Below are 27,858 nucleotides of genomic sequence, written 5' to 3'. Positions count from 1 at the left end.
AGGTTTGTTGAGAGCGAGTATGAACTAAATTAAGGTATTCAGTTTGAAGGTGAAGGTCATTCTTATATCGATCAGGTTGTAGGTCTTGCCACAACATTTGTTGAGTATATGAACTTAATATGACCTGTGTTGATCATCTGTAAGATGATATCATCGAATAGGCTTCAGTCCAAATATATTTTAAACAATCTGCCTCAACATTGTGACAATCAGCCTTTCATCTTACATACAAACACGAAACAGATTAACCAGGCATACACATCCACTATCACTTAGATAGGTACAAGTTTACTCTATCACAAGTACTCGTTTTCCCCACATAGTATCATCTTTGGAAATAACTACCTATTATATCATAACCCTGCATGGTCCGAACAGTTCAAGCAAGCTGTGATAAAGACTCAATATTGTTATTGTTTTTTTTCTTTACTTTAAATCTTTATACTAAAAATGCACGATATGTACTTAGTCCTGCCTGGAAGTGGGGTGCAGGTTTCAAGTAGGATAAGCAGAAAATTAAGTCTCTCGAAAGTGTTAACATCCTTTTCCATGATCTCACCTAGTGAGCTGGTCAGGACGAAAATTAGGTCATCTCAGGCAGCTGCTCCCTGGTCAAAAACCAGGTCACCGGGTGAAATCATAGACCAACTGGCCTAATTTCTCGACCGAGACTACTCAGTATTAAGACCAACATTCTGATAAAGTTTTGTAACTGGGAGCCTATATGCATTGTGACCTCTAGAGAGTAAACAGTAAAATTGCTGATGAAGCAAAACAATGGATGAGGGACACTAATTCATTAATACATTTTCTGATAATACAAATTCTGGTAAGTTTGACTTTGCCTTTAAAGTACCAAATTTTGTTTTAGCTCAAAAAGTGTTATACTTGTATAGATTATAATGAAATCTTGCACGAAGCTAAAGACATCTCAATGAAATCTTATCAGTATAGAAACAGGTAAGCTATAAACAAATGAGCCATGCCATGACAAAACCAACATAGTGGGTTTGCGACCAGCATGGATCCAGACCAGCCTGCGCATCCGCGCAGTCTGGTCAGGATCCATGCTGTTCGCTAACAGTTTCTCTACTTGCAATAGACTTTGAAAGCGAACAGCATGGATCCTGACCAGACTGCACGGATGCGCAGGCTGGTCTGGATCCATGCTGGTCGCAAAGCCATTTTTTTGGTTTTCTCATGGCGCGGCTCAAATTTATTGTGAAATGAATATTTCTCGTTCATAAGTCTAAGCCTGAGTTTCAGACTTTAAACGTTGACGAATACAGGTCAGGGTGATCACAATTGCTCACCCTGTGAACTTTGTACTGGATGAACTGAAGATAAGATATTTTGACACACCTCTTGACACATCCTAGGGTGGAGAAAACAAACGGGATACCCCACTATCATAAATAATATTTATTTTACATCCACATATTTACATTCATACAATTTAAGTATCATCCCTCTAATTATTCTATGAGCATTTACTGAAATGTGTCTAAGTACATCTCCCTTAAAAAATAACGCTCATCTTTTATCATAATGCCTAAATCTTGTATGTGTTTCCCTGTGCCAATTACCATTTAAAAGACATTCACAATTTGTAAGGAGTAAGAAGCCATTTTCCAACAGTATTTCAGTTTGAAAATAGATGAAAGTGAACATTGAAAAAGTGGCTTTTGTCTATCTATAACCAACAACTTCCACACATAAATTGGTCCCTCAGAAACTCATAAAAAGCTTTTCGCATTTACTATTTTCAAGGTATACTGTCATTCCAAAACAGCTTTTTCTACAAAAAGTTTACATTTTCATTTTTTAAACATTAAATCTAAGAGAACATAAATATCTCTAATACACAGAGAGGTTTTTGTTTTTTCAATGTCTCATATCTCCTGAGCTGTATCAATATTTATTACATTACTCTTTATATAAATCACAGGTCAATAGTTTGTTTTATTGACTGGTCTATAGTTCGACACAAAATTTTGCTGGGCTAAAGTCAGAATTTGAAGAACAAAAATATGAAAATTTATTTCTGATGCCATGTAGCAAAACACGTATTGAATGGCTTGGTGATCAATTGTCAAAACTGTTGGTTCTCAGTCTTTCAGACCTCAGGCAATAGTTTTGATTACTGACTGGCAAGCCATTTACTAAGTGTATAATGCCAAATATTTCCTAGATGATAAAACTGCTGCAAACATTTTCTAAGAAGCACATTTTCTTGCACTAAGACATGTTTTTCTAATTTATAATAATTTATCCTTGTACATATGTGTCTACAAATCAATATGTCGCATGTTTCCAATAGCATGTGCAAGTCTCTGGGGCATGTTTTCAGCTATGTCGTGGAATGTTTCCGAGTTTGCCTTCAATAAGAGATCTATGTTCTTCAGCGTGTCTGTTGCCTGGATACCAAGATCATCAAACACATTGCACAGGTAATCTGTCAAGGGAAAAGGAGACACATGTTTTTAAATCTATGATCCATATAAACCATATGAGAATTAATAATGTTAAAAAAAATGTCAAAAGCTTCTTCCTGAGGTAGGCTTGTGATTGCTGAAACTAATTTAGCAATGTGAGTCTTTTAACAAGTAAATAATTGTATTATATATTCATTTTCACTTGCCATTAATCTACAACAGAACCGGAAATGTCTGCATTTCATATCGTGTGCATGCCACTATTTTAGTGTGTGTTGTTGTGTTACTTTTTTTTTTATTGAAGTCAGTATTGTACATCTCATTTAGGCTATTTAACAAATTCATAATATTCGTGTAATAGTAATAATGTGTACATATGTATGTAACAGATTATTATCTTTGCTTTTGTTTGAATTTTACCTATATCAGTTATAAGTTGTTTTGTTCCATGGGTAGATAACTCATGTATCCTTATTATTTCTTCACATAACACATGCATTGTCCCCCTTGCAATGGATTCCAGCCACAAGTCGGCAATATGTTCTGGCAGTGCTGAAATTCAAGATAACTAATTCTTATATACAATGTACATTTTTTTATCAGTTTTAAAGAGTATAACTTATTAATAGTTTGATTCCTTTCAAATTCATTTTACACAGTATTTTTAGTATGTACTGGATAACACGTTTTCCCATGTTATAACATCTGTATAACCACAAGAAACTGATCAGTACCCCAGTCTGTTATGGCATGACCACACTAAAACACCCCTGTGAAAACATTTGAAATTGTCAATAACAACAGTTTTATGCTAGAATAAATATCATTAAAAATTATAGTGCAGTTGCCTTTCTTGTGTTACATTTGTACAATAACGGACGTAAGAGCACCTATGAACCTACATGTAAGTCTACCAATAACTCAACAAATTTTGATACCTTCAGTTCCCACAAATAAAGTCTTATATTTATAAAAATTGTGAAGATAGATATCAGCTGTGACTTTAAATGTAAGTTTTGTTAGTGATATATATAGGTAATACAACAAGCGGTTTACATAAATACTGACTGCTCTTTCTTTAAAATACATAGTGTGCAATAGAAGTGTGTTACTGGCAAAAGCACTATTTTATTAAAGTACAATGGTACATATTCAGGGGCAAATTGTATCGAGATATTTCAGGTGAATAGACAATAAAGCTGAAGTTCAATTTATGAAGGCATTACACATTTTAGTAAAATGAAGGTACTTCAATGTTACCCACTCAAACTTCAGCATTGTTCTTGGGTTAAGAGTCACAACAACACAATTTAGGTTATATAGTGACTTTCCCAGGTTTTGATGGTGGAGAAAGACCCCCACTTGCCCCACTAGGCATTTCATCACAGGCTGGCACCTGGGTAGAACCACCGACCTTCCACAAGCCAGCTGTATGACTTCCTCACATGTGGAATTCTACTCCCCAAGCTAGGTTTTGGACACACATCCGCAAGAGGCAAGTGATTTGAGGTCAGCGATCATAACCACTGGGCTGCCAATCAAACTTAACCATTAGCCTGCTGGCGGCAGGTTATTCTGCCTTTGCGACCAGTGCAGACCAAGATTAGCCTGCACATCCGTTTCAGTCAGTAAGTTTTCAGTAAACACCCCTTTGAATAGTAAATGGTACTGCCCATATTGAATTATGGACAAGTCCATTTAAGAAACACAGCAGGGTAAGGGTTAAAACCGATCATATAAAACTAAACAACACTTTCCTGTAGTGTCAGGGAACAGCATTGTTATACATTTGCTATACATAAACTTTAAGCAAACAACTAAGTGAATGTTACCATTCAAATGAAAAGTTTATCTGGTGTAACAGCTCTCTAAAGTTACAAAATGAAGTAAATGTAATATCACCCTCTTAAGTAATACAAAATTGACTAGTAAATCTGCACTACAGTGGCATATGAACTAGGGGCACAATGACTGTGACCACAGCCCTAATATTCTGGCTTGTTGAGGTAATAGGGCTGCAGAATAGTGACTTTGAAAGAAAAAACAATATTTCATTTCAAGGCCTATAGCAGACGAGATAGAATGCAGGTGTCACTTCTAAATCACTAAGGTGATATGTGATGAAAAGGTATACATTTACTGACTCACAGCTGGCCTTGCCATTGACACATGTTTAATTGGAACAAATAATGAAAACAAAACACATTGACATTACAAGAGGGTCATGATGACCCTATATCGCTCACCTGTTAAACTTGGCCTTGGAATCATCAAGATAAACATTCTGACCTAGTTTTATGAAGATAGGGTCATAAATGTGGCCTCTACAGTGTTAACAAGCTTTTTCTTTGATTTGAATGGTGACCTAGTTTTTTGACCCCACATGACCCAGTTTCGAACTTGGCCTTGGAATCATCAAGATAAACATTCTTACCAAGTTTCATGAAGATAGGGTCAAAAATATGGCCTCTAGAGTGTTAACAAGCTTTTCCTTTGATTTGAGCGGGTGACCTAGTTTTTGACCCCACATGACCCAGTTTCAAATTTGGCCAAGTTTCATGAAGATAGGGTCATAAATGTGGCCTCAATAGTGTTAACAAGCTTTTCCTTTGATTTGACCGGATGACCCAGTTTTTGACCCCATATTACCCAGTTTTGAATTTGGCATAGGAATCATCAAGATAAACATTCTGACCAAGTTTCATGAAGATAGGGTCATAAATGTGGCCTCTAGGGTGTTAACAAGCTTTTCCTTTGATTTGACCTGGTGACCTAGTTTTTGACCCCACATGACCCAGTTTCGAACTTGGCCTAGAGATCATCAAGATAAACATTCTGTGCAAGTTTGTATCAAATCAAAGCATAAATGAAACCTCTATATGGCTGAAAGGGCCAAAATAGAAAATTTTGCTTATTTCAGGGGCAGTAACTCTAGAACCCATGAAGGAATCTAGCCGGTTTTCGAAAGGAATTGACATCTTATTGTGACTTAAGTTGTGTGTAAGTGTGGTTAAAATTGAATGTAAAATGTCACTTCTATCCTGTTCACAAGGTAAAAATTAACCAATTTTGGCTCTTTCAGGGGTCAATCAGGGGCTGTAACTCCGGAACCTATGATTGGATCTGATGGATTCATCATGGAATCCAAGATCTATTGTTGTTAAAGATATTTTGCAAGTTTGTATCAAATCAAACCCATAAATGAGATCTCTGTATGGCTGTAAAGGCCAAAATAGCAAATTTTGGCCCTTTAAGGGGCCATAACTCTGGAACCCATGATGGGATCTGGCCAGTTTTCGAAAAGAACCAAGATATTATGCCAATACAAGTTGTGTGCAAGTTTGATTAAAATTGATTGCAAAATGTGGTCTCTATCATGTTCACAAGCCAAAATAGCAAATTTTGGCCCTTTAAGGGGCCATAACTCTGGAACCCATGATGGGATCTGGCCAGTTTTCGAAAGGAACCGAGATATTATGCCAATACAAGTTGTGTGCAAGTTTGATTAAAATTGATTGCAAAATGTGGTCTCTATTGCGTTCACAAGAACTTGTGGACAGACCATGACGGACGACGGGCAATCACAAAAGCTCACCTTGTCACTATGTGACAGGTGAGCTAAAAAAGTGATCATTCATTTAGAAGGCTGCCTTGAAGTGAATTTAAGTTGCTTTTTTTTGTTTAACTCAATATTTAGTTATTAATTTATGATGTAAAAACAGTAACAAAACAAGAGCACCGCCTTGCGGGTGCTGACGCTCATCTGATTTTTTTTGTGCAATAGAAATATTGTCCTACCCATGATTTTCTAAGTCTAAAAAGGGCCATCATTCTTGCAAAAAGCAGGATAGAATTATGTTTCTTGATGTACAGTGCCCACTTATGATGGTGAAAAACTGTTGCAAGTTTTAAAGCAATAGCTTTGATAGTTTATGAGAAAAGTTGACTTAAACATAATACTCAACCAAGAAAATGATTTTCTAAGTCCAAAAGGGGCAATAATTATTGCAAAAAGCAGGATGGAGTTATGTTGCTTGCTGTACAGGGTCAGCTTATGATGGTGAACAAGTGTTGCAAGTTTCAAAGCAATAGCTTTGATAGTTTAAGAGAAAAAGTTGACCTAAACATAAAACTTAACCACGAAATCTGATATTTTCTAAGTCCAAAAGGGGCCATAAATCTTGCAAAAAGCAGGACGGAGTTATGTTTCTTGCTGTACAGGGTCAACTTATGATGGTGAACAAGTGTTGCAAGTTTTAAAGCAATAGCTTTGATAGTTTAGGATAAAAGCTGACCTAAACATAAAACTTAACCAAGAAAACTGATTTTCTAAGTCCAAAAGGGGCAATAAATCTTGCAAAAAGCAAGATGGAGTTATATTTCTTGATGTACAGGGTCTGCTTATGATGGTGAACAAGTATTCCAAGTTTCAAAGCAATAGCTTTGATAGTTTAGGAGAAAAGTTGACCTAAACATAAAACTTAACCAAGAAATCTGATATTTTCTAAGTACAAAAGGGGCCAAAAATCTTGCAAAAAGCAAGATGGAGTTATGTTTCTTGCTATACAGGGTCAGCTTATGATGGTGAACAAGTATTCCAAGTTTCAAAGCAATAGCTTTGATAGTTTAGGAGAAAAGCTGACCTAAACATAAAACTTAACCAGGCAACGCCGACGCAGACGCCGACGCCGACAACCGCTCAAGTGATGACAATAACTCATCATTTTTTTTCAAAAAATCAGATGAGCTAATAATATATGTCATGTCATGCAAATAATGCATCAAAATCCATCCTTAGATCCTCTTTAATGAGGTAAACATAAATCACATCAAGCTGTGATATTTGTTAGTTTTATTAAAATTTAAAATCCAGGTGTTAAGATTTTATCTGGCATAGGTAAGTATGTTTTTGGAATATTTACTATTCAAAGCATTGTACAATTTATTAGAATATAGAAAGATAAATAAATCAAAATATTTTCAAAAACCGTGTATGTTTGGTGGCAATTAGCCATTTTTAAAGTTCTATTTCTGTTCACAGACTGCCAAAAACTGCTTCTCATAGAGGCTCATATTTATGCAAAATATTCCACCAGAGGGTGCCACTTCTCAAACATATCTTTTAAAAAATCAAATACTGGAAAGGGAATGTCAATCCTTTCCAGTCACAATGTTGAACTTCTTCCTTCTTCCTACACTTCTACATTATGAATAGCACGGATCAACTACACCTTTTACTTTTTTAACCAAGTCATAAAAAAGTGCCCTCTACATGCACAGGGGAGGCAACTCCCCTATAATGTTTGGTTAAGACAAAATCCCTCTGTTAATAATGCTGGTCGTAATAAAATCAACTGAAGTTACACAATTATCTGCAATAGACTAATGTGTATGCCACCACTACTCAGAAGTCTATATGATTGCAAAAATGCAGTTACAATGCAAAATATACTTCCAAAGCTGCTACATCTATTTTAAACATACACTTCATCAATATCTGAGCTGCACCATGAGAAAACCAACATAGTGCGTATGCGACCAGCATGGATCCAGACCAGCCTGCGCATCTGCGCAGTCTGGTCAGGATCCATGCTGTTCGCTTTTAAACCCTATCTCAATTAGAGAAACTGTTAGCGAACAGTATGGATCCTAACCAGACTGCACGGATACGCAGGCTGGTCTGGATTCATACTGGTCGCAAACGCACTGTGTTGGTTTTCTCATGGCGTGGCTCTTTTCGTCATCAGCACTTCAGAAGCAGCTTGTGGCAGCAATAAGCATTTCAAACCCCTCATACTTACAAGATCTTCTCTTTGGATTGATCACATATTGTCCTAGAGATAAATCAGATGAGCCATGCCATGGGAAAACCAACATAGTGGGTATGCGACCAGCATGGATCCAGACCAGCCTGCGCATCCGCGCAGTCTGGTCAGGCTCCATGCTGTTCGCTTTTAAAGCCTATTGGAATTGGAGAAACTGTTAGCGAACAGCATGGATCCTGACCAGACTGCGGGGATGCGCAGGCTGGTCTGGATCCATGCTGGTCGCACACCCACTATGTTGGTTTTCCCATGGCACGGCTCATATTGTCCTAGAGATAAATCAGATTATAATTGGTATCCAGACTTTTATTTGTTTTGTTTTTGTTGGGTTTAACATCGCACCGACACAATTATGGGTCGTATGGCGCCTTTCCAGCTTTGACGGTGAAGGAAGAGCCCAGGTGCCCCTCCATACATCATTTCATCATGGGCGGGCACGTCGGTAGAACCAATGACCTTCCGTAAGCCAGCTGGATGGCTTCCTTACATGAAGAATTCAAAGCCCCAAGTAAGGCTTGAACCCACATCGGTGAGGGGCAAGTGACTTGAAGTCAGCGACCTTAACCACTCTGCCACAGAGGCCCCCAAGACTTTTAATTAAGCTTATTAGTATGTATTTATTTAAATCTCAATTTCTAAAATTGACAAAAATGTTAATCCTGTATAATGTTAGGTAAAAGACTTTACAGTGTAACATTACCTGAACAGAAAACCTAAATCACCATTACCACTGAGTATCAAAACACAACATTGCCTATCACCATTAATCCAATACCCTGTGGGTAATTCTTGCATGGCATAGCTTTTACACTGTTCTGAAGCTATAAATCTTACCGGTTTCATCAGTATATGGCAGTTTACCATATTTCAGGGCTACTAGGACCGCTTGGTTATCTTCCATTGTGAAAGGTTCTAAATGTTGTGGTAAAGTCATCAGGAACTGACCAATCTGTAAAAAACAGAAGATGCAAGGCCAACTGTACTTCAAACTCTTTCTAGAGCAAACACTGTTGGGAAGACTGTACTTCAAACTGTATACAGTGCAATATCTTTAGAGCAAACACTGTTGGGAAGACTGTACTTCAAACTGTATACAGTGCAATATCTTTAGAGCAAACACTGTTGGGAAGACTGTACTTCAAACTGTATATACAGTAAGCTCTCTAGAGTAAACAATGCTTGAAAGACTGTACTTCTAATTGTATACAGTGCAATCTCTTGAGCCAACATTGCTTAGAAGACTGTACTTCAAACTGTATACAGTACAGTCTCGCCAGAAGAAGCACTGTTGGGAAGACTGTACTTCAAACTGTATATACAGTAAGCTCTCTAGAGTAAACAATGCTTGAAAGACTGTACTTCTAATTGTATACAGTGCAATTTCTTGTGCCAACACTGGTTAGAAGACTGTACTTCAAACTGTATACAGTACAGTCTCGCCAGAAGAAGCACTGTTGGGAAGACTGTACTTCAAACTGTATATACAGTAAGCTCTCTAGAGTAAACAATGCTTGAAAGACTGTACTTCTAATTGTATACAGTGCAATCTCTTGAGCTAACACTGCTTAGAAGACTGTACTTCAAACTGTATACAGTACAGTCTCGCCAGAAGAAGCACTGTTGGGAAGACTGTACTTCAAACTGTATATACAGTAAGCTCTCTAGAGTAAACAATGCTTAAAAGACTGTACTTCTAATTGTATACAGTGCAATCTCTTGAGCCAACACTGCTTAGAAGACTGTACTTCAAACTGTATACAGTACAGTCTCGCCAGAAGAAGCACTGTTGGGAAGACTGTACTTCAAACTGTATATACAGTAAGCTCTCTAGAGTAAACAATGCTTGAAAGACTGTACTTCTAATTGTATACAGTGCAATCTCTTGAGCCAACACTGCTTAGGCGACTGTACTTCAAATTGTATACAGTACAGTCTCGCCAGAAGAAACACTGCTGGGAAGACTGTACTTCAAACTGTATACAGTGTTGTGTTGTTACAGTAAACATAGTTGGGAAGACTGTATTTCAAACAGAATTTAGTGCAATCCCTCTTGAAGGAAAACTGTATACAATGAAATCTATTCAGAGTAGACACTGTTAGGACGACAATACTTCAAACTGTACACAGTACAATCTCCATAGATGAAACACTGCCAGGAAGACTGTACTTCAAACTGAATACAGTGCAATCTCTCTAGATCAATAGGGCAAACACCGTGTCTGTTGCACAGGGTTTTTTTTTTTTGAGAGGTTAACTTACTTAGAATTCTGTTAAATGGGAATTAACTTTCTGTTTGAACAGAGATATATGCCCTTCAAAGACGTTGTTTAAAGATACATAGATTCCTGTGTCTTAAAGATATGACAGATCAGCTATTCAGCTTGGTAAAGGACTAGACTATCTCTCAGGAGGGAAGGAGACAATCCCATGGCAACTACATACAGAAGTCTATGTCATCTGCTCCCATGTATGGTTCATGCCCATTTCTTGTAGACATGAAGTTGACACTGGTAAAAAATCTAGCAACATATGTCAGGATAACTGACCATCTAAAAATACTGTGAAATCATTTAATTTCACATGCCAGAATTCTCATGGTTTTGGCAAAAATAGCTATTTCGTGGGGATATAAATTTGTGGGTTTTGACCTTTTAACAAAAAATAAAAAGAAGTTTTACTGCTTCACTGGGATTAAATTCCGTGGACTGACTCAAACACGAAAGCCACAGAAAATTAGTCCCCAATTGAAAATTAATGATTTCACCACAATAGTGCTGAAAAATGGCATAAATTCATATTAAACCAGCAAATAAACTTTTATAAAATAAATAATTAAAATTTCAGTTTACACCCTTCATTATTAAATGTTTTGTTCAACATAGTTGTAGCGTCAATTCTGTTTCATTGTATATGCAAATCGGGAATATCTGACCCTACCTTTGTCATGTATTCCTGGGGTGACAAACTGAAGGTTGGAAGGTCAGAGGTCAAGGCTCCTCCAGCACTCTTTGACATCCAGATCTTAAAAACAAAGGAACAGTGTAACTACCTGATGAAGCACACTGTGGGGAATCACATGATCAAAATTATCACTAAACCATTCTTAGTAAATTTACAAATAATATGGGACAATACTGAAGCAAGTTTTGCTCTAAAGCTAAAAGATAGCCTATCTTATGGTAACATAAATGCATTCTAAAATTACATAGATTTCAATCACAATCACCTTCTGATTATTCGGAACACTTCATGGAACTGCAACTTCTTATTTTCATAAGTGTCTGTAATTACCAGAAATCTATCATCAGTGTAAACTACATCATTATTTAACAACTTTCATTAGCCATATGTTAGGCTATGTTTTAATTTCATATCTTATCATGGTAGGAAATTTATTCAAGTTCTTCAAAATTTCAATTTGGTTTGGAGATTATTTTGATCATGTGATTCCCCACACTAAAGCAGACACAAGTAAATTCAGCAAAATTTATAATTATATTTAATTTCTTTTTCAACAATCCAACCTCAATGCCAATCATCCTTGCAAAATTCAAGACATATGAGAGAGACATATGCCATCAAATAATAAAATATGCAAAAAATTCCGCTTCCTTTCATTCTCTTTTTCTTTTGTCATAGAAAGCACATATTGTCATGTAACTATAAAATAAGAAGAAACCATAATGTCAATTTATACAATTTCTTTAATCTAAATCTTTGATCAGCATATTTTTTTCCCCTTAACCGATACTTACGAAATTCAATCTTATATGAAAACCATTCAGCGACATTCTGATGATGTTATTATATCTAGCATTACAAAATGGCACAGTATTAAGTTTATCCTCATTCACTATTAGATTTTGTTTTCTTGCACACCGAACTGGCGTTTCCGGTGATTTTACCCATGCTGGCAAAACCCATCTGGCATCCCCATGTCAGACGACTCTCGTGCTGTTATGACAACTAGCGATTCATGCATTGAATATGTAAGATACGAAAAAAATCTGATACCTTGATAGTTTCTCTGTTCCTTATAGTATATTTCTCGATTCAAAATACGTTATTTTATGGTAAGAACATACCGTTATGCTACAAACAATAAAACTAAAGGGGAACTTTGTTATTGTGCGTCACTGAAACTTCATGACATCACATCTGCTTACGGACGTTAATTTCCCACGCTTTGTGTACATACATATACTCTACTACAAGAAAGAGTGCATTTCTATTTGCTTTATTTATTTTATTTTTTGTAAAATACGGTATGCAAAAAAAAAAGCTGTCAGAATAAAATGCTTCTATGTATACGATATGCAAGAAAAAATTTCAATCATGCTAAATTTCTAAAATGGACTGGTCTATCATTCAATTTGGGCAGTACCATTAATTAGTTGAAGGGATGTTCACTGAAAATTTACAGACTAAATAGCTAACAGTGCAGACCATGATCAGCCTGCACGGATGTGCATGCTGATCTTGGTCTGCACTGGTCGCAAAGGCAGAATCACTTGTCACCAGCAGGCTAAAGGTTAATTGAATACCACATAGAACATGTACCTCCATGATAGACAGGTTTGTCAAATATCCTTTCATTTGACCAAAGACAACATCAAAAGCAAAGGTATGTACTTCCTCACTCAGTTTATACATGTCATCTTTACTGTCAGTAAGCAGCGCTGGGGTGTCCCCTGTGAACAAGTAAAAACAAAATTTACTCCTGGAACTTGTTTCCAACAGTACTAAAATAGTAAATCTCAACTTCAACAATTCAAAAGAACTTCCGTACATAGTATATGATACTTTGGCTGACATTCATATTCCTCAGGGGTGAACATTTTTCATGTAACTCTCACAGGAATGCACTATTTAATATATAATATTGGTGGATGTAGGAAACAGTAATTGACTAAAAGTTTTTATAAAACATAACAGAACTTATCAAAATAGTTAAAAAAAATATTGCACGCATGTACATTACTAATATGCATATAGTATAAAGTATTATTTACACAAACACATTTTGTCTCAGAATCAGCCACGATTTTGCATTTTCTTTGTTTTTAAGCAGTGCTTTGAAAACAAATCATAAAATCAGTTTCATAAGGTTAAATTAGTATGCTTGAATAACGGATGTAATAAAATTTAATTAAAATGGTGTAAATACAGGAAATAATGAGCAGGGCGATCAACTGTTAAAGTTGAAAAAAATGATGAAAAGTTTAAATACAGACCCTAGCCAAATCTGAATACAAAGACTTTAGCATCGACACTCTAGAAAAAGTTAGGTAGAAAGCTGCTCAGCACAGGTAACTCTAGATGAGGTAAGGTAGAAAACTGCTCAGAAAACAAGCATCAACACACTCAGGTAACTCTAGATAAAGTTAGGTAGAACGCTGCTTAGAAAACAAGCATCAACACAGGTAACTCTAAATAAAGTTGGGTAGAAAGTTGCGTAGAAAACAAGCATCAATTCTAGATAAAGTTAGGTAGAAAGTTGCTTAGAAAACAAGCATTAACACACTCAGGTAACTCTAGATAAAGTTAGGTAGAAATCTGCTCAGAAAACAAGCATCAACACATGTAACTCTAAATAAAGTTGGGCAGAAAGTTGCGTAGAAAACAAGCATCAATTCTAGATAAAGTTAGGTAGAAAGTTGCTTAGAAAACAAGCATCAACACACTCAGGTAACTCTAGATAAAGTTAGGTAGAAATCTACTCAGAGAACAAGCATCAACACAGATAACTCTAAATAAAGTTGGGCAGAAAGTTGTGTAGAAAACAAGCATCAACACATGTAACTCTAGATAAAGTTAGGTAGAAAGTTGCTTAGAAAACAAGCATCAACACAGGTAACTCTAGATAAAGTTAGGTAGAAAGTTGCTTAGAAAACAAGCATCAACACACTCAGGTAACTCTAGATAAAGTTAGGTAAAAAGCTGCTTTGAAAACAAACATCAACACAGGCAAGTCTAGATAAAGTTGGGTAGAAAGCCTCTAGATAAAGTTAGGTAGAAAGCTGCTAAGAAACCACCATCAAAACAGGCAATTCTAGATAAAGTTGGGTAGAAAGCTGCTCAGAAACCTCCCTCTAGATAAAGTTGGGTAGAAAGTTGCTTTGAAAACAAGCATCAACACAGGCAAGTCCAGATAAAGTTGGGTAGAAAGCCCCTAAATAAAGTTAGGTAGAAAGCTGCTTAGAAACCACCATCAAAACAGGCAAGTCTAGATAAAGTTGGGTAGAAAGCTGCTCAGAAACCTCCCTCTAGATAAAGTTGGGTAGAAAGATGCTCAGAAACCTCCCTCTAGATAAAGTTGGGTAGAAAGCTGCTCAGAAACCACCATCAAAACAGCCAACTCCAGATAAAGTTATGTAGAAAGCTGCTCAGAATTCTCTCTTTAGATAAAGTTGGGTAGAAAGCTACTCAGAAACCACCCTCTAGATAAAGTTGGGTAGAAAGCTGCTCAGAAACCTCCCTCTAGATAAAGTTGGGTAGAAAGCTGCTCAGAAACCTCCCTCTAGATAAAGTTGGGTAGAAAGATGCTCAGAAACCTCCCTCTAGATAAAGTTGGGTAGAAAGCTGCTCAGAAACCTCCCTCTAGATAAAGTTGGGTAGAAAGATGCTCAGAAACCTCCCTCTAGATAAAGTTGGATAGAAAGCTGCTCAGAAACCACCATCAAAACAGCCAACTCCAGATAAAGTTATGTAGAAAGCTGCTCAGAATTCTCTCTTTAGATAAAGTTGGGTAGAAAGCTACTCAGAAACCTCCATCTAGATAAAGTTGGGTAGAAAGCTGCTCAGAAACCACCATCAAAACAGCCAATTCCAGATAAAGTTATGTGAAAGCTGCTCCGAAACCTCCCTCTAGTTAAAGTTGGGTAGAAAGCTGCTCAGAAACCACCATCAAAACAGGCAATTCTAGATAAAGTTGGGTAGAAAGCTGCTCAGAAACCTTCCTCTAGATAAAGTTGGGTAGAAAGATGCTCAGAAACCTCCCTCTAGATAAAGTTTGGTAGAAAGCTGCTCAGAAACCTCCCTCTAGATAAAGTTGGGTAGAAAGATGCTCAGAAACCTCCCTCTAGATAAAGTTGGGTAGAAAGCTGCTCAGAAACCACCATCAAAACAGCCAACTCCAGATAAAGTTATGTAGAAAGCTGCACAGAATTCTCTCTTTAGATAAAGTTGGGTAGAAAGCTACTCAGAAACCTCCATCTAGATAAAGTTGGGTAGAAAGCTGCTCAGAAACCACCATCAAAACAGCCAATTCCAGATAAAGTTATGTAGAAAGCTGCTCAGAATTCTCTCTTTAGATAAAGTTGGGTAGAAAGCTACTCAGAAACCTCCCTCTAGATAAAGTTGGGTAGAAAGCTGCTCAGAAACCACCCTCTAGATAAAGTTGGGTAGAAAGCTGCTCAGAAACCTCCCTCTAGATAAAGTTGGGTAGAAAGCTACTCAGAAACCTCCATCAAAACAGGCAACTCTAGATAAAGTTAGGTAGAAAGCTGCTCAGAAACCTCCCTCTAGATAAAGTTGGGTAGAAAGCTACTCAGAAACCACCATCAAAACAGGCAACTCCAGATAAAGTTAGGTAGAAAGCTGCTCAGAAACCTCCATCAAAACAGGCAACTTTAGATAAAGTTAGGTAGAAAGCTGCTCAGAAACCTCCATCAAAACAGGCAACTCTAGATAAAGTTAGGTAGAAAGCTGCTCAGAAACCTCCATCAAAACAGGCAACTCTAGATAAAGTTAGGTAGAAAGCTGCTCAGAAACCTCCATCAAAACAGGCAATTCAGATAAAGTTATGTTGAAAGCTGCTCAGAAACCTCCATCAAAATAGGCAACTCCAGATAAAGTTAGGTAGAAAGCTGCTCAGAAACCTCCATCAAAACAGGCAATTCAGATAAAATTGTGTAGAAAGCTACTCAGAAACCTCCATCAAAACAGGCAACTCTAGATAAAGTTAGGTAGAAAGCTTTAAGCTGCTCAGAAACCTCCATCAAAACAGGCAACTCTAGATAAAGTTAGGTAGAAAGCTGCTCAGAAACCTCCATCAAAACAGGCAATTCAGATAAAGTTAGGTAGAATGGTACTCAGAAACCACCATCAAAACAGGCAACTCTAGATAAAGCTTGGTAGAAAGCTGCTCAGAAACTTCCCTCTAGACAAAGTTGGGTAGAAAGCTACTCAGAAAACCACCATCAACACACGCAACTCCAGATAAAGTTAGGTAGAAAGCTGCTCAGAAACCTCCCTCTAGATAAAGTTGGGTAGAAAGCTACTCAGAAACCACCATCAAAACAGGCAACTCTAGATAAAGTGAGGTAGAAAGCTGCTCAGAAACCTCCATCAAAACAGGCAACTCTAGATAAAGTTATGTAGAAAGCTGCTCAGAAACCTCCATCAAAACAGTCAAATCTAGATAAAGTTAGGTAAAAAGCTTTCAGCTGCTCAGAAACCTCCATAAAAACAGGCAACTCTAGATAAAGTTAGGTAGAAAGCTGCTTAGAAACCTCCATCAAAACAGGCAATTGAGATAAAGTTAGGTAGAATGCTACTCAGAAACCACCATCAAAACAGGCAACTCTAGATAAAGCTTGGTAGAAAGCTGCTCAGAAACTTCCCTCTAGATAAAGTTGGGTAGAAAGCTACTCAGAAAACCACCATCAACACAGGCAACTCCAGATAAAGTTAGGTAGAAAGCTGCTCAGAAACCTCCCTCTAGATAAAGTTGGGTAGAAAGCTACTCAGAAACCACCATCAAAACAGGCAACTCCAGATAAAGTTAGGTAGAAAGCTACTCAGAAACCTCCATCAAAACAGGCAACTCTAGATAAAGTTAGGTAGAAAGCTGCTCAGAAACCTCCATCAAAACAGGCAATTCAGATAAAGTTATGTAGAAAGCTGCTCAGAAACCTCCATCAAAACAGGCAAATCAGATAAAGTTAGGTGGAAAACTACTCAGAAACCACCATCAAAACAGGCAACTCTAGATAAAGTTAGGTAGAAAGCTGCTCAGAAAACCACCATCAAAACAGGCAACTCTAGATAAAGTTAGGTAGAAAGCTGCTCAGAAACTTCAATCCAAACAGGCAATTCAGATAAAGTTATGTAGAAAGCTGCTCAGAAACCTCCATCAAAACCGGCAATTCAAATAAAGTTAGGTGGAAAACTACTCAGAAACCACCATCAAAACAGGCAACTCTAGAAAAAGTTAGGTAGAAAGCTGCTCAGAAACCTCCCTTTAGATAAAGTTGGGTAGAAAGCTACTCATAAAACCACCTCCAACACAGGCAACTCTAGATAAAGTTGAGTAAAAATGCAACAGCTACTTGCAATCTTCTATGTCATAGACTTAAATACAAAGACGTGAGTTCACACATGAAGCAAAATTATTAATTCAATTCTAATTTCTTCAGATGTAAATAATTTCCTCCCATGTGTCATCACGCAAAAATATTTATGACTGACATCCAGCCTCTAATAATCCTAAAGACTAGCAAACATTCTAATGAAACATTCATCAATATCTAAAGAAATATCTTTAGATATAACCTGAACCTGTCAGAAAAAGATCAACATACCCATGACAGCAAAAACCAATACAGTGTTCTAATATGTCATATGGCGACTTTCCAGTTTTGATGGTGGAGTAAGAACCAAGTGAGAACCCACCATCTGGGTAGAACACCAACATTCAGTTAGCCAACAGGATGGCTTTCTCACAAGAAGAATTCAATGCCCCAAGTGAGGCTCAAACACACATCGGTGAGGGGACAGTGCTTTGAAGTTAGTGAACTTAACCACTTACATCAAGGAACAAAATATGACTATGAAAACTTGTATGTTTTATAGAAAATGTTGATTACAGAAGTAAATATGCAATCTACTTAAATATCATCCCAAAGTTAGTGGCTGAAAGTGAAAAAGAGTCAATTTACAATCCACAGATAATGCCTGGAAGTGTAGAAATGTCAGTCAATTTGAAATGACTGAAAGTGTAGAAATGTCAGTCAATTTACAATGACTGAAAGTGTAGAAATGTCAGTCAATTTACAATGACTGGAAGTGTAGAAATGTCAGTCAATTTACAATCCACTTTAATATCATCCCATAGATAATGACTGAAAATGTAGAAATGTCAGTCAATTTACAATGACTGAAAGTGTAGAAATGTCAGTCAATTTACAATGACTGGAAGTGTAGAAATGTCAGTCAATTTACAATGACTGGAAATGTAGAAATGTCAGTCAATTTACAATGACTGGAAGTGTAGAAATGTCAGTCAATTTACAATGACTGAAAGTGTAGAAATGTCAGTCAATTTACAATGAATGTCAGTCAATTTACAATGACTGGAAGTGTAGAAATAACAATTTACAATGACTGAAAGTGTAGAAATGTCAGTCAATTTACAACGACTGAAAGTGTAGAAATGTCAGTCAATTTACAATGACTAAAAGTGTAGAATCCCAAACCTAGTGGATGAAAGTGAAGAAATTTCTGTTAATTTACAATCCACTAATCAGTGTATGAAAGAGAAGACATGTTATTCAATTTATAACATACTTAAACATCACCCTAAAGCTAGCGACTGAAAGTGAAACTAGATGTGGCTAGTGACTGAAAGTGAAACTAGATGTGGCTAGTGACTGAAAGTGAAACTAGATGTAGCTAGTGACTGAAAGTGAAACTAGATGTGTGTCCACTGGACACAGGTGCCCCCTACTCCTGTCACTGTACATCGTTTCCTGACTCTAGGTGAAATATTTTTTAAGATATATACAGCGCAAACTTTAAGAACTTTATGTGTATTTTCCACTTTAAGTGGAGGACCATTACTCTGGTCTAGCTGAGAGAAATCCCAAAGAGAACACAAAGTGCAAGTTTCTCCAAGGTTAAAGTATGCCGAAACAGCGTAGGAATAATACAAAATCCCCTGAAAATTGCTGAATATCATAATGGGTCCACTACCTTAACAAGTGCTGCTGCAGGACAGATATGCTCGACTACTCAACAGCATTGTCAATTGAAAAAAATTGAAGTCCAAAAAGGGACATAATTTTGAAAATAATCAAAACAGAGTCATGGAACTGGTGCAATGTAAATCAGTTCTTCACAGTAAATAAGTGCGTGAAGTTTCAATCCTTTCCCACTAGTGGTTACTGAAATTATACCAGCTTACACTGACACTGACGCATGGGTGAGTCCAATAGCTCTACCTTTTCTTCGTATAGTCGAGCTAAAAATGGCGATGTTAAGCATTAATCCAACGATGTCTCTAAATTAAATACATGAAAAATCATGCTTTCGTGCTTTACAAGAAGCACATGCAAGTAGCTTAGGCTGCTTTCTGATCAATAGATAATACAGTACATATTGATGAAACCATTTGATATGGCTTAATAAGACCCGATACATCCAGTGTTTTTTCCCACTGATTTAGGAATGGGGCCGGGGCCTTTACATTTGGAAAAATGCGTCATAAAATGTCTAAATTGGGAATTATTAAGAGTTATGCTTTTTGATAAAATGTTACATTAAATTTAAGAAAAAATGGTCATAAATGCATTAAGATAGTATACTGCTATGTGTTTCAAATGTTTAAGGTTTCATAGGAACATGCAGTCTTGTTGAAAAAGCAAAAGAATTTTTTTTCTTTAACTTTGGGAACTTTAGCTTTGAAATTGGGAAAAAAACATACTATTTGCCATTGGGATGGGGCCCAATTTCGACCCCAAATTGGCCTGAAAAAAAACCCCACTGACATCTTGCAGAAACTGCTTCTTCAACCATGCAAGTATCACAAAGCCATCTAAACACATCAGTACACACAGCCAGAGTTATAAACACACAAGACAAGTTTAATAGAGATATGCAGGAAAGATATTATTTTTAAAGCATTTCCGTAGTTCTTAATGGTGCCAGTTTACTAGAGATACGAAGGTAAGATATTATTTTTAAAGCGTTTCCATAGACCTTCATGGAGCGAAAGGTATATACTCTTACTGTGCATATGTCGATCATCTGTAAACAATTATCGTTATAAACAGTACATGCATAATTATGTTAATAATCAAAGATTTATTTGTCTGTCTACTCAAGATCAATGCATCTTCTTACTTGATCAGTTTGAATAATATTATACTTTCTAAACTGTACAAAAATCAAAATTCTGGATGTTTTGGAATGAGATATCAGACATGTAGTTCACTGTGAAATATTTCTGAGAATATCATACTGTGAGATCACAGATATTTGTGTGGGATTTCATGGTTGCATGATTTCATGAAATTAAATTCCAATGAACATTAAAAAAATTCGAAAACATTTAATCTTCAAATGTTGAAATCCACAAATTCATATCCCCATAAAATAGCTACTTTGAGCAAAACCACAAAATTTCAAGCCAACAAAATAAAATTTCACGGTAACTATCAATAAACTGTTGCTAAGTAACCCCTGCATCTCTGAGTAAAATGCAGCACTTAATCTTTACCATGCTAAATTTCTACAGTGGACTGATCATTCAATTTGGGAAGCGCCACTTATTATTCAACTGAAAATTTACTGATTGACTAGCTAACAGTGCAGATCTTGGTCTGCACTGGTCGCAAAGGCAGAATCACTTGCTGCCAGCAGGCTAAAGGTTAAATGAATCAAATAAATGTGTAAAATCTCATTTCGATATGGTTCTTGTGGATATGATTAACAAATGGACATACCTTCTTGTAAAAGTGTAACCATGGCAACCAATGCATCAATATCATCTTGGTTGCTAAGGAACAATGATGCTTGTGCATGTAGAGGGGATTTCTTGGTACTCTGTCTGAAAATTACAGAACATCTTTAGTATTCAAAAGTGTCCAATGTTAGCTGAATAGAAAACCTGTGTTCCAGGGCAGAATGTTTTTTAGTCTTACCATAGACTTTCCAGTTCATACAAATCAAACAAAATCACTAAGATTTCGGCTTTTTTCAATGAACTATATGTAATATAAACCACTTTGAATTAACTTTTGCAATCAACTTCCTTTACAAATCATGTAATATACAAATACGACTTAATTAATTTATCAAAAACTTATTTCAAGTTTTCTTTTTATTAGATGCTTAATCATCATTCTTGTATGTAAACGAGTAAAATTCCACCGTTGGTGCCTTAGGATCTTTAACAAGTACTAAGTTTTTCTGAAAATATAACTAACATCTTTCCCATGTGCAAAAGGAAAAGATCTCCAAAGCGACTTCTTTGACCAAATCATCAAGAAAAATATTTTGCCAGAAATGGAACATCTTATCCAACACTGCTGGACCATCTTAGTTAGCTTGGAACGTTTCATTCTCCCTCCTTTAATTCACTTACTTAAATATAGAAGTCAGATCTTTTGTAGGTGAACCTGATGACGTCAGATGACCTATAGTATTCATAACATTGCTGATAACATTTGAATCAAACTCTTCAGTGTGCATGATCAAGTCTCCACATGTCTGGATGACCCGGAGCGAGTGCTGAAAATTGGACCAGTCTTCTGAATCTAGGTCACCTGGACTGGTTTTGCATTTCTCTTTGATGTTTGTAAGAACTCTGCGGAATTCTTTACTGTAGTTACTAAAGTATGTCTGAAAAATAAAGGTCTTAGATTTTACTTTTAAATAAAAAAGATTTAGATTTTTAGACTGGAACTGTTATAAATGTTATACATGATCTGTAAATGAGCCGCGCCATGAGAAAACCAACATAGTGGGTTTGCAACCAGCATGGATCCAGACCAGCCTGTGCATTTGCGCAGTCTAGTCAGGATCCATGCTGTTCGCCTTCAAAGCCTATTGCAATTAGAGAAACTGTTAGCGAACAGCATGGATCCTGACCAGACTGCGTGGATGCGCAGGCTGGTCTGGATCCATGCTGGTCGCAAACCCACTATGTTGGTTTTCTCATGACAAGGCTCAAATATTCTGTTGCCTCACTGAAAAGCTGTTGCAACTGTGTAATAAGAAAAATACAAACATTTCAAAACCATGCAACAAAACAAAACATCCCTGTTTTACATTTTTTTGATTTACAATATTAAAATGAAATTATTTTGAGTGTACACTGATACATAAATGACACAAGCTTCTGCATAGAAATGTAAACATAGAAAGGTAGAATAAATACAAGAGCTGTCTGTTGACAGCACTCTTGACTAATCGAAGAATTGATTAAGCATGGGGTCAAAGTTTCAAAGCCATACACAATGTATCAAACAGTTAAGACAAAATATGGAATGGTACACAAAACTTAACAAATTTCTGTGTCAAAAAAGGGCCATAACTGAGCCAAAATCCTGGTCCTAGTTATGTAGTCTTGCCTATATATGAAGACTATGATGGTAAACAAGTGGTCAAAGTTTCAAAGCCATACAGTTAAGAGAAATTATGGACTGGTACAAAAAACTTAACTGATTTCCAAGTCCAAAAAGGGCCAAAGTTCAGACAAATATCTTTGACGTAGTTACATATCCTTGACCACAGATGGAGATCATGATGATGAACAAGTGTACCACATGCCAAATAGTTTTGACAAAACATGGACTTGTAAGAAAAACTGAACCAAGTCCAAAAAAGGGCTATAATTAAGCAAAAATACTTGACAGAGTTATGTACTCTAGCCTACAGGTAGAGACTGTCATAATAAAGAAGTGATAAATGTTAAAAAGCCACATTTCAATCAGCTTACACATAATATGAACTGGTACAAAAAATTTAACCTAGATTTGTAAATTAAAAGGTGCCATAATTCAGACAAAATCCTTGATGAGTTATGTACCATTGCCTAAAACTGGACATGGTGATGGTACACAAGCATTGAAAGTTTCAAAGTTATATGTCAAAAAGTTTTGTATATTTTATATGTCAAAATGTGCATCGGTTTGCGAAATCTTAACCGAGGTGTGATGCAGACGCTGACACCATGGTGAGAAGGACAGCTCTCCTTATTCTTCGAATAGTCAAGCTAAAAGTTAACATAAAGCTGGGTCTGTATTTTAAATGTTCTTCACTTTCTAACTTGACCACTTGAACAAGAGCTGTCCGTAAGACAGCGCGCTCGACTTTTCTCAGTGCTTAACTCTGAATTAGAGCTTTGCCAGTAAAAAAATTCCAAGTTAAAAAGGGACATAACTCTGTCAAAATTCAAATCAGAGTTATGGGAATTGTGTCTCCTGGTGTAGACTTTGATAGTAAATAACTATTTTGGGTTTCAAGTCAAAAGCTTTAATAGTAACAGAGATATTTACCTTTATCAAAAAATTTAACAAAAAATTCTAAGTTAATAAGGGGCATAATTCTGTCAAAATTCAAAACAGTGTTATGTTGATTGTTTCTCCTAGTGCAGACTCTGATGGTAAATAAGTATTTTAAGTTTCAAATCAAAAGCTTTGATAGTAACAGAGATATTTGACTTTATCAAAAACCTTAACCAAAAATTCTAAGTTAAACAGGGGCATAACTCTGTCAAAATTCAAACCAGAGTTATGGGAATTGTGTCTCCTTGTGTAGACTTTGATAGTAAATAACTATTTTGAGTTTCAAGTCAAAAGCTTTAATAGTAACAGAGATATTTGACTACCAAAAGTTTTAACAAAAAATTCAAAGTTAAAAAGGGGTATAATTCTGTCAAAATTCAAAATAGAGTTATGGGGATTGTTTCTCCTGGTGTAGACTTTGATGGTAAGTAAGTATTTTAAGTTTCAAGTCAATAGCTTTGATAGTAACAGAGATATTTGACTTTATCAAAAACTTTAACCAAAAATTCTAAGTTAAAAAGGGGCATAATTCTGTCAAAATTCGTATCAGAGTTACGGGGATTGTTTCTCCTGGTGTTGACTTTGATAGTAAGTAAGTATTTTAAGTTTCAAGTCAATAGCTTTGATAGTAACAGAGATATTTGACTTTATCAAAAACTTTAACCAACGGCGACACCGACGCCGGGGCAAGTGCAATAGCTCTACATTTTCTTCGAAAAGTCGAGCTAAAAAACTAATGCCTTCAAGTACTGGGAATTACTAAAGTCTACCAAGCTGGATGACCAGTGTAGAAGTAGTATATTATATATAGTAGTATATTGTGTACTTTTCAGAATTCTTTCTCATCACCTGCATACATATCAGTAGATCAGAATAGCAACAGTGTCTATAAAATTGTTATATAAACTATATTTCACTTACTTTGGAGAAAAGATATGTTGTCAGAATTTAACAATCAAAATTTTGATCAATTTTCACTTCAACCATTCATCTGTGATTTGTCTATGTCATGATCAATGAGCAAACATGTACTGTCTAACAATCAATGATTGCCAGGCAATCCTGACATGATGATCAACTTTAAAGTCATTCACTTAAAGGTAGTATATTGAGAAAAGTTCATGCATGTTTGTTACAGACCTAGTTTGGTAAAATTCTAACCAGTACATTCAGAGCAGAAGATGTTTAAGTAAAACAGTTGTCACAGGATGATAGACACAGAATGATGGACATCAGACCATCCATCTATACTAACAAATTTCAGGTGAGCTAAAAATTATTGTCCAATCTAAATAAAGGGAATTAACTCCTACAAGCAGAATATGCTAATCATAACACAGTTGCTCATCTTTCTTATTTGTGATACCTACTTCTTCTAACCTTAATAAAAAAAAAATTGAAGATATCAAATCGGCATGAGAGGCTATGACAGAAAGCTAAAAAAAGAAAGAAACTACAATAACTAAAAAAAAAAGAGGGAAGAAATAAACATGGCACTAGAAAGTGCACTTAAAGGATATAACTATGATGCTTTACATAATGTACTAGAGACAAGTAATCCAAACAAAGGTTGTATTATGCTAATTGTACAAAATAACCTATTTTGTAACCACCTACTTATAGACTATTTCATATATTATATGCTATATGCTGTAATCCATTTTTGAGAAATAAAAAAAAAATTGAATAAATTATGATAATTGTGACTTCAAGTCCCTGTTTACTTCACACAAATTAATATACTCACCTTGAGAGCTTGTAAGAGAGAGACATAACAACAGCCATTGGTGAGTTTCACACATCTCTCGTCAGCCTGATTGGCTATGCTAAACAGCTTGCTAACACTCTGACTCAGTAACTGTACAGTCTCAAACACCTCTGTATGGTCCTGAATATACACAATTAACTAATAGTAACATAGTAGCTTAACAGTCTCAAACACCTCAGTATGGTCCTGAATATACACAATTAACTAATAGTAACATAGTAGCTGAACAGTCTCAAACACCTCTGTATGGTCCTGAATATACACAATTAACTAATAGTAACATAGTAGCTGAACAGTCTCAAACACCTCTGTATGGTCCTGAATATACACAATTAACTAATAGTAACATAGTAGCTTAACAGTCTCAAACACCTGTGTATGGTCCTGAATATACACAATTAACTAATAGTAACATAGTAGCTTAACAGTCTCAAACACCTCTGTATGGTCCTGAATATACACAATTAACTAATAGTAACATGGTAGCTTAACAGTCTCAAACACCTCTGTATGGTCCTGAATATACACAATTAACTAATAGTAACATAGTAGCTTAACAGTCTCAAACACCTGTGTATGGTCCTGAATATACACAATTAACTAATAGTAACATAGTAGCTTAACAGTCTCAAACACCTGTGTATGGTCCTGAATATACACAATTAACTAATAGTAACATAGTAGCTTAACAGTCTCAAACACCTCTGTATGGTCCTGAAATTTTACAATTAATCAATGGTAATACAGTAACTTTACAGTCTCAAACACCTCTGTGTGTATCTAAAGTAGATAATAAATTCTATAAAAATATCCTTTGGAAGCACAGAATGCAAACCAAAGAAAATAATATCATTCTCAGTTTGTTAGAGTCTATTCAAGACTCACATGACACCTCCAACCATGCTAACTTTGAAAGACGATTGAAAAATTCACGAAGTTTCACTGCTATTTGATTAAAGTCAAGAGGCAGACAGCATCAAGGAAAGTAGTATCTTACTTTATATATATATCTTACTTTATATATATATATGATATATATTTACCATCTTTATATTGTTAAGTTCATTGTTAAGACATTGTTCCTCATACGTTCTGTACCTCACAAGATATGGCGTGTATGGAGAATATATCATAACCAGTAAACATTCCATAGCCCTCGTATGCTCCAACGTATCTGCAAGGATGTTAAGAAAAACTCTGATCATTGAAATATATTCATTGTTTAACCAGAAATTATCAAGAAAATTATTACAACACAAACTTTTTAAATACAGTTGTAAACATTGAAATCTATAGTGTCGAGTCGGCTAATTCCATAAGGTTTTGGATGCCATTGACATTTACTATTCCCAGGCTTCGTTGACAGTTAAAAGTCAACTTGCTACCTAAAGTGGAACCAGTGTGGATGTTTCTAAGTGTATTTATAAGCCCTTAGCTGATTGGATAATCATCTGTTGACGGAAACAACATAAGCATACAAAGGATGTGCAATTTCGTACAGTAGCGGCAAATTCCGTACACTTAGTGGTTTAATTGACATTTTTTTACTTAAAAAGTGCATTTCTATGACTGTGTTACCTATACGATATATATTTTACCTCCGGATTGACTTTACCTGCATTGCGTGTAAAGCGAGGTAAATAGTCTACCTTTAATAAGCTGTGACCTCTCGGTATTACTCATGTACGAAATTTGCCGACTCGACTCTAATACACACTGTAAAAAAACTACTACCTTTCAAATGAGATTCTGCAGCCTTCTCTATACTTTTAGCAAATCTTTCCGATATCTAAAATAAACAAATACAACATAAGCATTCTCCTATAAAATTATTACTCATGAACATTCAGGCAAAATCTTAAAAAATTTGGAAAAACTGTCACTCAAATATTTTACCTGTGGGATATATGGTGTACATTCTATGCCCTTAAACATTACTCTCTTTCAGTCATTCAGCCATTAGAAAATACAAAAGCTGGCTACAACAACTACAGCAGTTATCATCATGATGTTTACATGTTCTTACACACCTGTTTCAACTCAATAAGAGCTGGTACTGGCTCCCCCTTCTGTGAGACAAATGTATCAAAACACTGTGAGAGTGGGGGATCCAGTCCTCCCAGAGTATCTGTAATCAGCTGGCAAACTACTGGCATTGGGTCTGGAAATATCTGACCACACCATTTCATCTGCAAATGATTAGAAAAAACAATTGTCAATATGGTTAATCTTCTGTTTTAGCTTGTTTTGTTGGAAAATAGAAGTTTAACCTTTAGCATGCTAGATAAATTGTCGTCTGCTGGAAATGTCATCTGCTAAAATTGTAAAGTTCATTCAATCTGCTCCAAAATTGGAAGAAAGATTGTCAGAGTAGCAAACAGCTTGGAACCGGCGTCTGATCTGGTTCCAAGCTGTTTGCAAAGGCTGTTAAATTCGCCTGCAGCAGGCTAAGGGTTAAAGTTCCCCTATGAAAACTAATTGAGCTGCCTTTCGAGTATGACTGCCATAACCCTAGAATTGCTATCATTACATATTAACAA

The 27,858-nt window shown here is 36.0% G+C and overlaps 1 protein-coding gene across 4 annotated transcripts in view; it reads right to left on the bottom strand.

The window, feature by feature from the left end:
• Positions 1–1,407: 1,407 nt before the first annotated feature.
• LOC123549280 (conserved oligomeric Golgi complex subunit 7-like) overlaps positions 1,408–27,858 on the bottom strand; it is a 45,874-nt gene continuing 19,423 nt past the window's right edge. Inside the window, exons 12-24 of one of the 4 annotated variants that reach the window (XM_053545526.1) lie at positions 27,349–27,507; positions 27,053–27,107; positions 26,362–26,492; positions 25,298–25,438; positions 21,627–21,883; positions 20,986–21,089; positions 20,270–20,287; positions 12,821–12,951; positions 11,198–11,281; positions 9,095–9,209; positions 8,237–8,269; positions 2,856–2,987; positions 1,408–2,455 (exon numbers count right to left, since the gene is read on the bottom strand). In XM_053545526.1, coding sequence (XP_053401501.1) covers positions 2,289–2,455; positions 2,856–2,987; positions 8,237–8,269; positions 9,095–9,209; positions 11,198–11,281; positions 12,821–12,951; positions 20,270–20,287; positions 20,986–21,089; positions 21,627–21,883; positions 25,298–25,438; positions 26,362–26,492; positions 27,053–27,107; positions 27,349–27,507 — 1,527 coding nt within the window. In that variant the 3' untranslated portion in view covers positions 1,408–2,288. The remainder of the gene's footprint in view (positions 2,456–2,855; positions 2,988–8,236; positions 8,270–9,094; positions 9,210–11,197; positions 11,282–12,820; positions 12,952–20,269; positions 20,288–20,985; positions 21,090–21,626; positions 21,884–25,297; positions 25,439–26,361; positions 26,493–27,052; positions 27,108–27,348; positions 27,508–27,858) is intronic. The other 3 variants (XM_053545528.1, XM_053545527.1, XM_053545529.1) reach the window with 3 other exon arrangements.

The sequence above is a fragment of the Mercenaria mercenaria genome, chromosome 6, assembly GCF_021730395.1.
Source record: "Mercenaria mercenaria strain notata chromosome 6, MADL_Memer_1, whole genome shotgun sequence".
NCBI lineage: Eukaryota > Metazoa > Mollusca > Bivalvia > Venerida > Veneridae > Mercenaria > Mercenaria mercenaria.
This window is presented reverse-complemented; position numbering and strand designations above follow the sequence as displayed.